At 43.9% G+C, this 18,184-nt stretch overlaps 1 protein-coding gene across 1 annotated transcript in view; it reads right to left on the bottom strand.

Annotated features, from left to right (window-relative positions):
• The window catches only part of LOC306914419 (acetylcholine receptor subunit beta-like), a 78,000-nt gene that overhangs the window by 49,507 nt on the left and 10,309 nt on the right, over window positions 1–18,184 (bottom strand). Inside the window, exons 4-8 of the mRNA XM_079491422.1 lie at window positions 17,138–17,247; window positions 12,637–12,745; window positions 10,923–11,067; window positions 9,838–10,023; window positions 7,771–7,994 (exon numbers count right to left, since the gene is read on the bottom strand). Coding sequence (XP_079347548.1) covers window positions 7,771–7,994; window positions 9,838–10,023; window positions 10,923–11,067; window positions 12,637–12,745; window positions 17,138–17,247 — 774 coding nt within the window. The remainder of the gene's footprint in view (window positions 1–7,770; window positions 7,995–9,837; window positions 10,024–10,922; window positions 11,068–12,636; window positions 12,746–17,137; window positions 17,248–18,184) is intronic.

The following is an 18,184-nucleotide window of genomic DNA, read 5'->3' as shown; positions in this document are numbered from 1 at the left end:
ACGAGGATACTGTAGTATGTCAAAGTAGGGCATTCACATTTTGTTTAAGTAGAAAAGTAAAAAAATAAAATATGGAGATACAAGGTTTCTGCCTGACAGCAGCGATAAAGTAGAATGCCAAACTTTGAGGCATTACAATTCCATTTCCACCACTGTACACAACTCCCTTCAGCTCCATTCGTGTCGGACTGAGTTTGACTTTCGTCCTCCGGTTAGGTCCATGATTCACTACACTGCTCCCTCGGACACACAATGTGGTCCTGGCAAATTCAATAAGATGCAAATAGAGCAGCTGCTCAAAGTGCTGCACTCTATGGGACTCAGTGACTGCAGGAGAATGGACACAGAATGAACTGTACAGGGATTCCTCCCACAGTGTCCGCTTTCTCAGACAGATGGCACTGTGAGGGAGAAAACTACGATGAACTATGAAGCACAAGGACACTTTGGTAGAGGCTTGGGTTGTGCTGTTACCTTGTCATGATGTAACTAGAACAGTTGGCCAGATATGTTGCTTTGTGGTGCCGATTCATAATCCCAAAATAACCGAACATAAACAAAATAATTTGTTTGTGCTAAAAGACTGACTTTGAAAACTGTTTCACCATAAAATGTAGGTCAGCGAGATGATTCATAGCACAACAGAGCAATATATCTCGCCAATTGGACAAGTTAAATCGGGTAACTACACAACCCAAACTACCAAACTACACAAACCCAAAGCCCTATACTTTGTCTATTCAAAAACAGATGATCTACATCTACAAACTCAACATTTTAAAACGCAGAGTAATCAACAGAGCCACTGAAGGACGGCCATCCCACGCCTAACACTCACAATAGACAATAGCAAATGACACTGCACGATCAGCCCCTCTGTCATCACTTCACAATCACAATAATGCCATATTCACAATAATGCCAACTAGACACAGCTGCAGGACATGAGACTAATTAATTAGAGCGACAGAGGAGTGTGTGTGTGTACGTGTGTGCGTCAATTTAACAAAAGGTGCAGACGATCAGAAATCAGCAGAGAGAGAGACCGACGTTTGCGCTACTGTATGCCGAATTGAAGAGGACTCGGCCCCAGGTCTTTTTTTTTCTCCCTGGAAATAAAAACATCTGGGTTTCCGAGTGGCCGGATGGGAAACTGTGAGGTTCCCAGGCTCCCCCACTGTTAGTGTCTAAGTGACCTTGAGCAAGACTATGAACCCCTAATTGCTCCCGATGTGCAGATTGGTGCCTTGCATGGTTTCCCCCACCATCGGTGTATGTGTGAATGTAATGCACTAGCTATGGAAAGTGAGTTGGATATAAGTGCTATATAAAGGCACCATTTCATTTACCGATCATGTGGGATCACACACGCTTCTATAATGTGGAGAGAACGTGTCAGTGATCCCACGTGATCAGACAAAGCCAGGCTGGGAGTTTTGTCCTAGCCTAGGACAAGAGTAGTTCAATTAGGGGTATCTAGTAACTACTCTATTTAGCTCCTAGCTGATACAAATGAGGCACCACTTATCTGCAATAATTTGGTATATAGTGGATTTATTCACCTTAACGCTTTAATTTGCAAATCACACTGCATATGTTTGTTTTGTATACAAATTATAATTGTTCTGTTAATCTAATGTCTACCTATTCATAATATGCCAGCATACACAGTTTCACTATATGAATGACGTTACCTGTGACGTAAACTAGAACTCAGAATGCATAGAATGAATTCAAATGACTCTACCAGGGACTCAAGGTTGAAACAATGCTGAACGCATGTATGTGTGAACATAACTCCTGAATGCACGACCCATAGTGTGAACTCATTAGTGTCAAGGATATGCACGTACACACGTATGTACAGCAGCATGCACTCATACAACCCTCAGATAAAATACACAGGAGTTTTAAACTATCTACTTAAAGGAGCATTCAGTGATTTGGGTGGTTTGGAAAAAACCCCGGTCCCCACGCCCCCCACGCTCTACAGTGGGGGGAAGTGCAACATGCCAACAGCACGCACACCAAGGCCGCCTCTGCTCGATCATGATTGGCGGAAGGCCCCTCTCATCCTGATTGGATGAAGACTTGGCCACCTAGCCAAAAACGAAACCTAAAGGTTTTTTGACCCCAGGGGCTCACATTGGGACAGGGAGGAACTCCTTATATGGTCAGCACACTCTATAAGTGGGAAGGATTATCAAAACAAAACAAAAAAAGAAGTGATATTTGTAAATACACAGATATTTATTATGGCCAATCATTTCTGAATAGGGGCTTTGAAGAGGAGAGGCATTTAATTAAACTAAAAGCAGATACTATACTATTCACATTGGTCAACTATAGTACCAGTAAGACGCCCTCAGGGCAAGAAGCATTACAACAGGTCTGTTTTTATTGGGGGGGTTTTCGGGGCGGGTAGGGCAATCACTCAGAGTATAACGGTGCTTCTCAAAGTGGGGTCCTTGAGGGGGTTCATGGGGGTCCCCAGCTAAATGGTTGATAGTTTAGACAGGTGAGGTCTACAACTCTGAGATCGTACAAATGGAACCTCACGGGTCCCATCCATGGCGTTCCATTTGTACACTCTCAGAGCTATGGTGGTCCGTGACCCTATTGCGCACCAAAGTGGGGGTCCTTGAAATTAAAAAAGTTTGAGAACCACTAGACTGTAAAAACTAGGACATGGTGGAGCCCGGAGGAGCTTCACACTAACTACTGAGACCTGGTTTCACAATGAGGACGACTGGAGCTTAGGGGGTAGGACAGCCTGTCAGGTCACCAGAAGGTCACCGGTTCACCTCCCTACCCGCCCTGACGCAATGTGTCTCTGAGCAAGACACTTATAACCCTAAAAGTCCCCACTGAGCGCCTCGCCTTCGAGCAGCCATCAGCTGGTTAAAGCTGGAACTGAATTTCCCCTGGGAAAGGCCTTTCTTTAAGTTATTACAGCCGCAAAACAGTTATGTGGTCACTGGTCAGGTACTTCATCCATAATCCCTATTCTATACTTCGTGGCATAACGGTGATGCATGAAAATAGTCAATCTACAAGCTCACAATGAATGATGAAGCAATGCGTTGAAAGTGGTCAATGAAAACCATCTAGTGATTTAGTGGCTATTACACAATATTCACCCAGATATCCATTCACGCGCATGCAGGGGAAATAAACACGTAGAGACAACCGTTTATGGTAATTGACATGATGTACCGGTAAGTCAATGACACATGAACCATAATTGCATCTTTACATCTGTCCAAGGACTGTATTTCGCCTATTAGGTACGCGTGATCCATGAGAATATTTGATTTTCTTATACCAGTGGTCACATTCCGTGTGCGTGATGATCACTACTAATGGAATGAAGATGAAATCCATGGCAGGCAGTATACTGATCTCATCTAGATAACACATGTACGCCTGAAGACTGAAAATCTTCCACTTAATGTCGTCTCTGTCGGGCGGAAACCTCATATGTCTGAAATGGCTACTTTTCAGGAATCTCTCTCTCTGAGGACAACCTAGAGAGAGGAATCAAAGTAAAAAGTAGCACATTTAGCAGATCTGCAAGCTGACATGTCTCGCCGCGTTTGGAGCTTTGCGGATCTGCTACCTTTGTATGTTGTAGTGTGGTGCTGTAGTGATCAAGTAGGGTGTTCATTTACAGAAAAACACAAAAAGTTAGAATATGGAGATACAGTAAGAGGTTTCTTTTCTTTTTTTTTAAGATTAGTTTTTTGGCTTTTCTGCCTTTATTGATAGTATCAAGTGAAGATGGACAGGAAAGAGGGAGAGAGAGAAGGGGAGAGACATCAGCAATGGTCGTCATGATGAACGGGCCTATATGTGGCATGCGCCTGGACCACTTGGCCAGCGGGTGCCACGGAGATGAGAGGTTTCTGGCCGACACAAACAACATACTACAATGCACCCATTTACTGCATTAAAAACCTTCTCCGTGTATTTATATAATAATGCTCTCTCCCTTTCTCACTCACACGCAATAGAACAGTGAGATATCGTCCTATCAATGTCAGTTTTTCAAATTTTGCCTTCAAAATATAGCAATGCAATACAAGTACACGCACGCTCGCACGCACGGTGCAGAAGCAGAGTGTACAATAACCCAATCAAAGCGTTTCAATTTCAATTCCATTCCATCCCATCATAGTAAGTCGTGCATCTGAGCTGATCTAAGGAGAATATGAGATTGTTGAGCTGTTCTGCTCAACAATCTCTAATCTAATTTGCAAAGCAACTTGTAATAAAGTTGTAAAATAATTGTATTGAAGTAGAGAGTATCAAATACACGTAAATACTCAAGTAAAGCAAAATTCCCCGTTAAATACAGGACATGAGTAAATGCACTTAGTTACTTTAACACCACTGGGAGTGGTGGTGGTGGGGGGATAAGCGAGCAGGTGACCACCAGTCTTATAATTGGCTATAAATAATGTAAAGGGCCAGAGCCATTGATGGAGGTTAATGATTGAACATGACGTTCTGGGGGGTATGGAGAAATCAAGGAGCATTAATTCACTAGAAAGCCTGAAGCCCCCCCCCACCCCCTTCCTCCTCACACCTCGCGGCCTTCCTGGCGTCACCGTCGGCCCCCTGCTGAGAAGGACATCGTCACTGTCGGGCGGACACTCTCTGCGTTTCAACTTTTGATGTTTTTGATGTTTGTGATGTGACGCGTTGCGTTGAGAGATCTGGCATGTTCACTCATATTGAAACATTTTTAAAGTGAAGGTGGTTTCTTCCATCTGTGGGTTTTTTTTTTATAAACATTGAACCAATGAAAAGTATTAATAAGTAATAATAACTACGTTGGATCAAATGGGAACACAGGTTCTTTTGTTCCATTTCCTTTAAAATACAAGGTTTCCACAGGACAGAGACACAGAAATGCTGAAAGGCTAGATTCAGCCACTGCAGGGGGTGTTTTTCCATCGGGGCGGTGGATGCTGCCAGTCCGGATGCATGGGTCCGACGTCACGCGGCCGTGCTTTGAGTCCCTACAGCTCAGGAAAATGAAGCGGGCAGCTGTCACAGAGATTGCCTTTATCTTCGCTGTAGCTGCGGAAAATCTCCTGACAGCAGAAAAAGGGAAGGGGGGGGGCTTTCGTTCTTTCGCTGGCGGCGGCGGGACGTTCCGATATGCCAACATGGCAGCGTGGGTGGATGGGCTGGCTGGCTGGCTGTGGGGATGAGCCCACCGCTCAGCAGTGGCGGAAAGTAACTAAGTACATTTACTTAAGTGCTGTACTTGTGGTAAGTGCGGTATTTGTACTTTACTTGAGTTATTTCCAATACTTTTACTTCTACTCCACTGCATCCTCGGAGCCAAAAAAAAACTTTTACTCCACTACGATCATTTTAAAACTTTAGCTACTATATAGTTACTTTGGAGATTTTAATTTTGATTAGAAAACATACATTAACCACTTCAGCCCTGTATACATTTTGGCCATTTGAAAATCTACATTTTAAGATCTACAAGCTCACAATGCGTCGCCATGCAAGGCATTGTGAGCTTGTAGATCGACGATTTTCAACCGATGTTGTACACATTTTAAACTTGTGAAATGGGACATTCTGCAATATGAGTACTTTCACTTTTAGTACTTCAAGTAGATTTTACACATTGCAGTATTTTATTTATACTTTTACTTAAGTAAAACATTTGAATACTTTTTACCCAACACTGCCGCTCGGCGAGGGACGGCTTCCATTAGGCCGTTCTGACGTGGTGGTCAGAGGCGGCAGGTGGTTGTGATCAACAGAGTTTAAGCCCCAACAGGTTTTAAGCCATGACAGAAAAGTTCCAAAACCCAATGATTACAAAAGATGACCGCAGGCCTTTGAAGTATTATAGTGCTCATGATCTCACACCACAGATTTTCGATCTCGTCGCCTAAAATGGGGGGGAACATTTTCGATGACGTCCCACCGGAAAATAACATTGAATGTTGCGCAACAGACGCTCCCAGCCTGTGGAGCGATGCGATCGGTTTTGATATCAATAATCTCCGTCCTTTTGATCAATCTCCGTCCTGAGCGCTGGGCGTTACTAGTTGACTAGTTGATTTATAGATTGCAATACGATCTATAAATTCAAGAAAATGTTTAAAATTAATATAGTAGAAAAATATAAAACATCATCATAAACCTCTTATATTTCCAATCCATATGATTCTACCAAATGCATGGATGTTCGTCTTTGTTATTATTTTGCAAGTCAAAAAGGATAGGCACTATATAAGCTACGGCTTCAGCCTACACCTTTTTCGGTCCAACCATGTCCTGTAAAATGCCTTTGCTGCTGTAATAATCATATTCATATAAATAAAACTATTCATTCATTCATTCATAGGGTGGAGAACTCCGTCATTGCCGCTCAGGGTGTTAAAAGCTATGACTATTGACAGTACCTCAGGTCTAAATGGGCTAGAATATCAATTCCACAACATTCCACCAGAGGGTGTTCTTCTTCACTGTCATTACTTCTGCCACAACTATTACTATGCTTGTGAAGAAATCAACATTTTAGGACGGCAATTTTACGAGTGATATATATTTTCTTTACCATTTTTCTTTGCCTTTTCTTAACCCAACCCTAATGACTGAGTTGTACTTACTTGCGCACAGTCGCACACACTGAAACATGAAGATGTAAACTCAGGGACGTAACTAGCGTGACGCAGACAACGCAACTGCGTTGGGGCCCAGAGGCAAGGGGGGGCGCACGGCCGCAGCCGTGCCGTCGGTAAAATAAAATTATAAATACAGTACATACAGAGATGCAATTGCAATGACAGTTCAGTTGAGAAAAGTTTGGCGGAGCCTGTGTGGTGGTTGCTGCTAGCACACAGCCGTCAGCCACACACCATAGGCACACACACCACCGCCTCCCAACAGCTCTGGTGGAGTGTAGTCTAATAACGTGAAGAAAGTCAGAAGTGGCAAGTGTGCAGTGGGCTCTCCCGACGGTGCTGAGATGCGGATGCTTAAAGTGTCAGAAACTTTTTCACACTACTTTCTTTTTGTCTACTTTTGGAGCCGTCAGAAGGAGGAGGTTACAACTCCCGAAACGCCGCCCATTCACCTCGTAAAGTGACGATTCAATAATGCGTGTCATCACAGGAATCTTTTGTCGGCCCCCCATAGGAATACATTCGAAAGTGGCTGTGGGAATTACCATATTAAACAGTCTACTACATAATTTTGTAGTCTGGCTCGTTGCAAGAAAGATGTATTGGCGCTGCTCAGCGGTGACATGGACATAAGGGCTACGCTTGCATGCGGACCCTTTGTCTAAGACAAATTTCTTCCTCGGGAGACAAATAATAAAGAACCTTTAACCTTGTTAATGACCATGACCGGGGATATTTCGGCTATCACACGTTGTGTTTCTTAATAATTGTCAGACGATATGCTGGCTTGTGCAAAAAGTTCACTGATTCACCGGGCGGCATCCACGGTAGAGTTTTTTCTCCAAAATGGCGGATGTCCATCATTTCAGTTGATAAAGCTCAAATATCAAATGTGCCCGCCCCCCCCCCCCCCAAAAAAAATATATAGTTGATATACTTAGGGGTTTTCTGAGAGATGTGTGTCAATAGTTTTGCAAATAAATAACACGGTGCTTTCACTTTAAAGGCCTTTTCATACTCATACAGTTTTCGGTGATGTACACACACAGACACAGCAGGACGTCACTTTACAGAGAGGGACGGCTGGCAGAGAGTAGTGCGCGCTCACCTTGCGGACCCACATGGGCATGACGTGCGTGTTGGGGGAGCGGTGGTGCAGGTTGAGCACCACCACGCTGAGGATGACGGAGAAGGTGACCAGGATCATGGTGAACATGATGTACTGGATGATGATGGGGACAGCCAGGGACGTCTCGGGGACCTTGTCCGACAGCAGCAGCAGGAACACGGTGAGGGTGAGCAGCACGTTGATGGACAGACCCATCTTCTCTCCTGGAAGACAAGACACAGGACGCCCCATGTTGTCACCGTCATGACATTTTACTTGACTCTGTTTTTTACGAAGTACGAATATATTCGTACCCCCCCAGATATGGGACGTTATCTGCTAGGTACGTATATTCGTACCCCCCCGCATACTCAAAGGTTTTCAAAGCTCCATAACTCTGAGAATACGAGTGCTGTCCTTGGTGATCGTCAGCCATCCAAAGTTCGAATGTCATTTGTGACTTTGTCTCGCATCGCTCCTGACATGTAAACGTTTCTGGCGACAGGTAAACAGTGTGCGTTAATGCTAATGATAGCCAATCCTTCGAGCGAGAGTGTGCAGGGGGCTACAGTGGTTATGAAAATGATCGTCTAATGCTACCACCTAGCTGCACAGAAATAATTAATTGTCACTCGTACTGGACTACTTGCCTAGGCCGCTCGGGGCATTTTCTAACAAAGTGGTTTTCAACCCTTTTTCATATCAAGGCCCATTATTTTTTCAGCATTTGAGCCACGGACCACCATTTGATGAGATTTAGACTTGCTGACCCAAAACTAAAGAATTTTGTTATCGATGGGTGGGATTTTGTCCACAATTCCATTCTCTAATTACAGTATGTAGTATGTAGACTTACAGTATGCAAATGCTTAACAAGGACTTAACTCTTGAGAGTCTCAAACTCTCAAAAGTTAAAAAAATAATAAGGGTCCATTAGGTTCAAACTCTCCATCATTTATCTGGGGACCACCTGGAACCCCCCCGGACCACTGGTTGAAAACCACTGTTCTAACACATGTGGACATTCACCCTGCCTTCTCTCTCTCTCTCACACACACACAAACACACACACAGACACGCACGCATGCAGGCACACCCTCTCGCCTCTCCCCCTTGAGTAACAAAAGAGGACACCTGGTGTGATCTCCACAGTTTGGGGGCGTGGAACTGTGGATCACACCGAAGTAAGCAAGAGTGATTCTGAGAACAGGGTCTCATTACACAGAGGGGGGGCTAAACCTTTGTTCACATGAAATTCAGAATGGGAACGATTTGTAATATGGCCATGGCATAACGCCAAGGGTGAGTCGCACTCTTCAGACAGCGGTCGGCCGTGTAATTGTCCAATAATGACCGTAATCTCTCCTCGTCTGCAATACCGCCGTGCACATGTTTAGTATTGATTTAGCATGAATAGGGCCGAGAAGAAATGTGTGCTATAGTGGAGTCAGTGAATAAATGTCAACGCAATGGTGGCGCGCACGCACACACACACACACACACACACACACACACACACACACACACACACACACACACACACACACACACACACACACACACACACACACACACACACACACACACACACACACACACACACACACACACACACACACACACACACACACACACACACACACACACACACACACACACACACACACACACACTCTCTTTAATGGCCTTGGTTTGTTTATCTCAGTATATGCATGCAGGCATGCGTATCTGCAGGTATGTGCTGAGGGAGAAGAGAAAGAGAGGACAAGAGGGACACACACACACACACACACTACACACACACACACACTATACACACTCACTGCAGGTCGCAAAAAAGCCAGATCTACAAGCTCTCAGGGCATCGCAAGAGAATTTAATGTTTGTGTTGGCACCGTTTGTTTTATATCACCATTACATCACCTAATCAACATGAGTTAGACTTTAATATATTAGCGCCCCTCACTTCACACGTGTATACACGTTTTTATCATCATAAGTGTTAAGTAAAACATGCAAGTACTTTTTCCAGCGCTGGTCAGCAGTGCCAGCGCATGGTCAGTATACCTGCGTCGGGGGGCAGGTAGAAGTTGAAGATGGCGATGACGGTGATGAGGAGGCAGGGAATGATGATGTTGAAGATGTAGTAAAGGGGCTTCCTCTCGATGATCAGGTAGAAAACCATGTCCTCAAAGTTGTCTTCGCTCAGGTACTTCCTGCTGGGCATGTGTTTGATGATCCACTCGCCACTCTCTGGGGAAGACAGCGGCAGAGTTGATTTCGTCGACTAATACTATGACAAAAAAATGTTCGTCGACTACCTTATTTCACTGACAAAAACTAAATGTATAAACTAAATGAAAACTAAGCTATGATGACTAAAACTGAGACTAAATATATTGACAATTTCAGTATAAGTCATTTTACACTTGGTTGCATGCTAAAAATAGCAGATCTATAAGCTCACAACTGCGCAACGCTGCGACGCGTCACGTTGTGCAGCGCGACGCGTCTTCTAAATCCTGATTTTTTTCTCTGAAAGACCTACGTTTCTATGTCAGTGGTGCTCAAACTATTTCATGTCAAAATTATCTGTATATGGCCACCAAACCCGATCTGAATATGTCGTTCCAGGTACACCATCACCCCCCCCCCCCCCCCCCCAGAAGCAAATATTTGAGTTAAAAACATTCGCTGTGAAAGAAAATATATTCAAAGATTTGCGTCACATTTTCACGATTCACGTGACACAGATGCGTCCTCAGGTCTAAATGGGTTCCAACCATAGAGTATATATATAATAGAGACTGAACTGGCGCGAAGCTCCGCCCCCCCAGCTATTCATGTCAGTGGAAGTTGCTCAGTGGCGTTTTGAAGCACCCGGAAGACTGCCGGAAGTACCGTCTCAGAACGTCTACTTCCGCATTTGACCACCAAATTTTGGTGGTCAAATGCGGAAGTGCAACCGAGCGCTCAATGTTAAAGCCCAGCTGCACGGGGTTTCCCGGTCATGAATCCACGGGTCCGCCTGTAGTCCCTCCTCCTACCACTAGGGAGGAGAGCTTCAACGTTGGAAAGTCTGCCTGCCCCCTTGGTTCCAACTGCCCCCTCTCCCTCCGTCATAATCATTCCCCGGCTCCTCCTCCACCCACCGCTGTAGCCGTCGTCCAGGATGATCTCTTTGATCTCCTTGCCCTTGGTGTCCAGCGTGTACTTCAGCTCGATCTCCGTGGCGTCGTACGTGTAGGAGCGGAACTGCATGGTGCAGTTCTGCCAGTCGAACGGGAAGTAGGTCACCTGGACAGCGAGGGAGGGGAGAAGAGGGCAAAGGTCAAGGCTGTGAGCACTGAGCAGGGGTCATCGCCATGCTGCTGGCTTGTGGTAGACATTTTTGTCAAAATTATTTTTTTTACAAAACATACAAAATGAGCACAATAATATCTAGAATTCCAGAAACACATAAAGAGTTGGCCTACGTGGGACCGTAACAGGTCAGTAACTGTTACTCTGAGAGTGTACAAATGGAACCAAATGGACCCGTAGAGTTAAGGGAAATTGAGTCCCTATTCATTACAATGGAGGGGGTGGAGCGGAGCGGGGCGTTTCCTCATCCGCTGTGTTGTTGGGATCGGCACTTTGGAATATTTTTGAACACTACGACAAGCGATTACACCGTTTTAAAGTGGATTTTCATGACAAGCAACTCAGCAGTTTGCACAGTGGCTCTAATTTAAAACACGGCAGTGAAACCTGAAACACGATTGTTTAATCCCGGCATTAAAACTGTTAAGGGGGTCCTTGCAAATAAAACATTTGAGAACCATATGCCATAGTGTCGTAGTAAATAAGTGTCATTCAGTACATATTCTGAAGAAAACCTGGAGAAAGACATTCAGTAATTGACTCTCCAAAATAAGAACATTATAATTTGGTGTGTAAAACAGAAAATCTAGAATTTATATGGACATGTTGATGACCCCTGGCTGTGAGTGAGAGAAGTACCTTACTCACATTTATCAATATCCCTATTGTAGAAATACTCTGCTAGGAGTACAAATTCGGAATTCAAAATGTACTCCGAGTGCAAAAGTATTGGCATCAAAATATTCTTCAAGTACCAAATGTAAAAGTACTTGTTATGCAGACTGTAACTGTATACAAATTTATAGTTTTTGTGTAGTGGAGCAGAAGTATTGAAAATTGGAAATACACCAGTAAAGTAGTTGAGTACTTTCCACCACTGGGTAAAGGTGCTGCAGTGATTGTGATGATGCGTTCACACTGGCAGCCCACTAGTATTGCATACTAGGGTGGGGTAGACACCAGTAAAGGTAGACACCCTAGTATTGCATACTAGGGTGGGGTAGACACCAGTAAAGGTAGACACTCTAGTATTGTATACTAGGGTGGGGTAGGTATTCCAGATTTTCATTGTTCCCAACTTGCATCGTTCCCAAGTAGGGAACGGGTACAGGTCAATGACACAACGACACATCCAACGTTTATACAATGGCTTTGGACTGGAAGGAATGGACAGCTAGTTTCTGCTTTCACTCAAATTGTTACTTTTTAAATTTCTGTGTCATTGAATTGCCCTTATATTTCTTGTTAGTTTTTTATGTACTGTATGTGAAGCACTTTGTAAAGCTCTTTTATATATATTATATCATATTACATATGTTTACAGCTGCTACAAAAGCTACAACAGCTACAAAAAAGTTGAGCTGGTTTCAACTTCAGCAATAAAGCATAAATATGCCGTGTACCGTGCAGCTTTGTACATCTGCCAGTGTTAACGCAGCATTATACTGTGGTACATGTACATCTGTGTGTGTGATGCGATGGTGCGTGTGTGCGTGTGCGTACCTTGACGCCACAGGAGCTGACGTACAAGGCAGGGGGTGTCCAGGTCACCCTGCCGTTGCTGTAAGCCTGAACATGGACTTGCAGAGCCACGTGAAAGACACCGTCATTACTGCAGACAGACAGACAGACAGACAGACAGACAGACAGACAGACAGACAGACAGACAGACAGACAGACAGACAGACAGACAGAAGTGGATATTAGCGCATGGTAAAATCTACAGTACGCAGTGAAATTGTGGATCCACTTTTTCCCATGTTATTGACATCACTAGTGTCCTTACTATACTGTAGCCTACAGGCAGTTAGCCCTCAATGTTTTGTTTCCCTTGATGTTTTTAATTGTGTGATGTTTAAATCGTTTGATGTTTCATTTTATGCTTTTGCTTATTGTAGCACTTTGACATTCTGTGGAATGTCATGTAGTCCAAAAGTGATTGGCCGACATGACATATGTGATGATTTGATTGGCTGAGCACGGAATGTATGATGAGGTATGATGATAAGAGCGCCCTTCATTTCACACAAGTGTGAACTTTCTTTCCTAAACGATTACTATTGACTAATCGATTAGGAAAAAAAGTTCACACTCGTTGACTAATTGACTAGTTTAGTCAATTAGTCAATCAATTAGTTTGATTTAACAATATTGTATGTATGTATGCATGTATGTATGTATGTATGTATGTATGTATGTATGCATCCACTGTACTGTACTGTACGTAACTACGTAAGTAACAATAACAGCTACAGTACAGTTCTACAGCACAAGTACGTGTGGTCATTGGTTAATGCACATACTGTAACAAGAAGGAATCCCGGCCTATTTCACAGGCCAGAGAATGAGAGCTTAGCGCAGCCAGGGCTAATGTTATGGCGAGGCCGACGTCTTGTAGCCATTAAACTCAAGAAGAATGCAATACACAACAGAGACATCACGCCAATTAGACACATGGATGTCGCAGCCTGTCAGCGTGCGGCAGGTCATCTGGCAATTATGTCTCTGGTGGCTTGGAGAGGAGAAGAGTGTCCTCAAACCCCTGCTAAACTCTCTGTCCCTGTGAAGGTGCTGGGTGAGATTAAGGAAATGACAAACATTGATCATAATGAAAAGGGCAGTGTGTGTGTGTGTGTGTGTGTGTGTGTGTGTGTGTGTGTGTGTGTGTGTGTGTGTGTGTGTGTGTGTGTGTGTGTGTGTGTGTGTGTGTGTGTGTGTGTGTGCGTGTGTGTGTCCGCGCGCCTGCCCGGGACAGCTGAGCAGCGCCATGCGATCCGTTATTGAAGAGTCATGCTGCTTAATTGCCTATAAAGCATTGACGAGCAGACCACTGGGGATATTTACAGCACGGCTAATGGGAGCCTCGACAATGAGCAAGGCAACGCTGTCGGGTGGAAACCTTGCATGTCCAAAACCATTGCTTGTCAGGAAATGGAGAAAAGAACCAGTGTTCCAAAACGGATCCAATGTATAAATTAGCTTAAATGAAATAGCTTGTGACTAAATAATACATCTATTATTTATTGGATGAATATGTATGAAACCCGGCACACTGAACAACTTTCCCTTGACATTAGTATGAATCTCCATATCTCAATATTTCAAAATGAATGCCCTACTCTTAAGTTAGCAGGGCATTCATTTTGAAATATGGATATATGGTTTCTGCCCGACATTAACGAAGGGTATGTGTGTGTGTGTGTGTGTGTGTGTGTGTGTGTGTGTGTGTGTGTGTGTGTGTGTGTGTGTGGCAGAGAGAGAGAGAGAGAGAGAGAGAGAGAGAGAGAGATAGACAGAGAGAGAGACAGAGAGAATACATTCACGTCGTTATAAAAAAAGGGGGGCACTCGATAAGTGCATTCACCTGATCACTTGTACTGAATAATAATGGCCCAAAGCAGAGACTATAATCGAAGCCAGAGAGTATCCTAACTAGTTTAAGTGCTGTTATATAGCTTTTCCAATGTACGAGTGTCACGCTGTGCTGTGCATACAGTATTCTTTTGGGTGTACTTTGTGTACAGTGCAATAGCACTGCCCTGGCTCTCTGTTGGCAATAATGGCTGAGCAGTTGCAGTATTGCTTTTTCTCTAAGGTTCTCTACTGTTTCTGTCAAATAGTAATACTTGGCAACAACAAAATTAATATCTTGCCACAGAATTTAGCTGGTCATGGGCCAGTGCAGTTTTGTCTACTGATAAGTTATCATTAACGTCTTCCAATACTCGTTTAGTTTAGTTTTTGCTTGACTTTTTATTAGCCTAGCTTTTAATTTTAAGTACAGCAATTAAGCTGTCTTATGGAACCAACGGTTCCTGAGTGTTGTGGCCCATAGGTCAGGAGCCAACAGCATCTGTTATTTCCGTAAGCGTGAGGAAGCTTGACGTTCCAAGTACACCCCCTGGACATGATGCTGGTGTGACACACTCCAACCATTAGTGCCGACTGCCAAGCAGGGAGGCATTGGGTATCATTTTATAGTCTTTGATATGACTCAACTGGGGATTGAACCCTGAACTCCCAGTCTCAGGGTGGACACTAACCACAAGGCCACGGAGCTCGTAGATATTGTATTGCTATATGGGGTATTTGTAAAGGACAAGACTAAAAAAAGGTCAGGAAAATGTATAATGGAATAAAAACTCAACAAAAGATCTTAAAACACAAATAATTGTCTCCACCAGGCCGAAGGCATGGGGAGAGAGTATGTTTTGCACTCCGTCCGTGTGTGTGTGAGTCCGTGTGTGTGAGTGTGTCCGTCCGTCCATCTGTTACCAGCTAATCTCTGGCACCGTTAACCCGGTCGGTGCCACATTTTGCACACACACTCCCTGGATGCCAACGATGAACCTCTGCCACAAATTTTGATATTACTCCTCCAGATTCTGTCCAGAATTCCCGCGAATCGTTGCACACTATCTCTATAGTCATGTGTTCAAGACGGATCTGTCTGATATTTCATCCGATATATCCATCATAATTGGCTAACATTGGCTTTCAAAGTTTGCAGGATTGGCCCGTTTTGACGCACGCAGCGTGCAATTTACGTAAAATTTCTTATCATAGTCTTAAGGCGCCGCTATGGCGAGTGTTGCTGTTTGTTGTGTTGACTGTGCTTATCCCCAGACTAAGATGTCCCTTGGAACTGGAACAACTACTTTTGTAACTCTGTAAGCTTTTTCTAGTTTGTTTTGTTCTCAGTTGAAAAGAATTGTCCACCCAAAAGTACTGTCTGTCAACACACATTAGTTTCAGCTAGTTACCGTTTTTCTGTAAAGCCTCATTTGGATTTTCAGTTTCTCAGTAACGGAAATGTGAGTAAATGACAAATTTATTCCTTATTTGGTTACAGTTAATTAACAGTGATAACCTTGCTGCCAACACCCCCACTGTAGTGGAGGGGAGATTGTAGACGGCCCCATGTGTGCTGTGATCCGCATGGAGTCCACTGACAGTGAGGAGTCCCACTGATCAGTCAGTATAAGACACAGTCCCCACCTCCTGCCGACAGGTGTGTTAATTGGAGGCACCACTGCCGAGATGGAACCCGGGCCTCTGTGGTGGTGGTGGTGGTGGGGGGGTGGAGGGGTTGGGGGGGGGTGTTGTACATCTATGCAGTGCTGGACACCAACTACGTACTTTACTTGAGTGTTGTACTAAAGTAAAAAAACATTTAGTATGTTTTTGCAAGCACATGGCTTTTCACTTTGCAATGTTTCCAATGTTGACACTGCACTTCTAGGATGGCACTCCAGGAACACAAACTTTCACAAATATATTATGAATTAATACTTAAGCCCTATTTAAAATGTATTTTTTTAATTTTGTTTTGCAATTCTTTTGAAAGTGTTGGAAAATGCACATGTTAAAGGAGCATTCAGTGATTTGGGTGATTTGGAAAACCACCCAGTCCGCCCCGGTAACAAAATGTGCACATGCACGCTCTACAGTGGGGGGAAGTGCAACAGGCCAACAGCACGTGCACCAAGGCCCGCCCCCACTCGATCATGATTGGAGGAAGGCCCCACTCATCCTGATTGGATGAAGGTTTTGCCACCCGTCACCAAAACTGAAACTAGGGTTTTTTTGACCCCAGGGGCTCAGCACATTATGGTCAGCACACTCTATAGTAGGGAGGATTATCCAGAAAAAAATAAAAAAATAGTGATATTTGAATTAAGTCAAATCACTGAATATACCTTTAATGAAGCAATGCATTGATATTAAAATCATTTTTCTTTTTTCCCCCTCTCCTTCCCCTGCTAACTTTTCCAATTCACTTCATTTCAGTTTACATGCAGTGGAAAATAGTCAATGGCAACAAACAAACAAGATTCTGAATTAGGTTGAATTGAATTAGCATGAAGTTTTCCCTAGCCCCCAGCCCCCCACACAAGTGGAAAAACACACACACAAACATGACCCCAAACATCAAAGGGCACAAATTCACTTTCAGCAGTTTGAGGAGTGTGAATGTCAGCCGCAGTGTGTTTCCACTACTTACTTATTGATGAGAACAATGTCTGGCAGCCAAACCTTCGGAGAGGGAATACGTAACACCTCAATTCCATCATTCTCCTTAGGTGTCCACGACAATCGATGGTCTGTCCATTCCTGCCAGGATCAGTGACATGGGTCAGTGTGTTTGTGTGTACTTGCATTACTATACTTGTGAGGGCCACATGTCCCCACAAGTATAGTAGTGTTTGAGAAATAGACATTGTGAGGACCATTTATCTGGTCCTTGTTGTTTTATGGTTAAAAATGATTTGGGAAGACAGGCGTACAGTTAGGAATAGGAACCCTAACGTATAGGTTGGGGACGGGTTAGGATTTAGAGATGAGGGTTAGGATTCAGAGATCAGGTTAAGTGGTTGGGGTAAACGTTTCCCCCATTTTATACTTAGCTGTGCACCGAAAAATAGCCGATCTACAAGCTCACACCGTGTCTCGCTGTGACGCACAGCAAGCTTGTAGATCGGCAATTCTTCAGCAATTTTTCCTGCCATTGTCAATGCAGTCCTAAAAAGTTTTATGTCCACACAAGTATAGCAATGTGTGTGTCTGGTCTAGTGTTTACTGTAGCTAGCTACTCCAGTCCTGACCTATTTGAGTCTTAAAGCTGCAATCCGTAGGTTTTTATACTGTACGTCCAACATGCGTGTGAGAGGCCCGACTTCTACTGCTCTCCCAAGATGGAATCCCTGCTTGGTCAGGGGAGATACTGTATAGATGAGATATAGACCAAGTAGTACTGCCTGAAGCATATGAGCTTTAACCCACTCTGTACGGGAACCCCTTTTGGTGTTTTAACTATTGAAAAATAGCAGATCTACAAGCTCATAGCGCGCCACCAAGTGGCGCGCTACGAGCTTGTAGGTCTGCTATTTTTGAAAAATCGTGAAAATGCGGCACAAATCTTTGAATATAATATTCTTTCAGAAGACTTTTTTTCCCCTTTTTTGACGTCAGGCCTAAATGGGTTAAGCGGCGCTACTTGTCGACCAGTAAGTGTCCTTTACCTGACTGTATCAATGGAAGAGTGGGGAGA

Source organism: Electrona antarctica (genome assembly GCF_951216825.1).
Source record: "Electrona antarctica genome assembly, chromosome: 21".
Lineage (NCBI taxonomy): Eukaryota > Metazoa > Chordata > Actinopteri > Myctophiformes > Myctophidae > Electrona > Electrona antarctica.
This window is presented reverse-complemented; position numbering and strand designations above follow the sequence as displayed.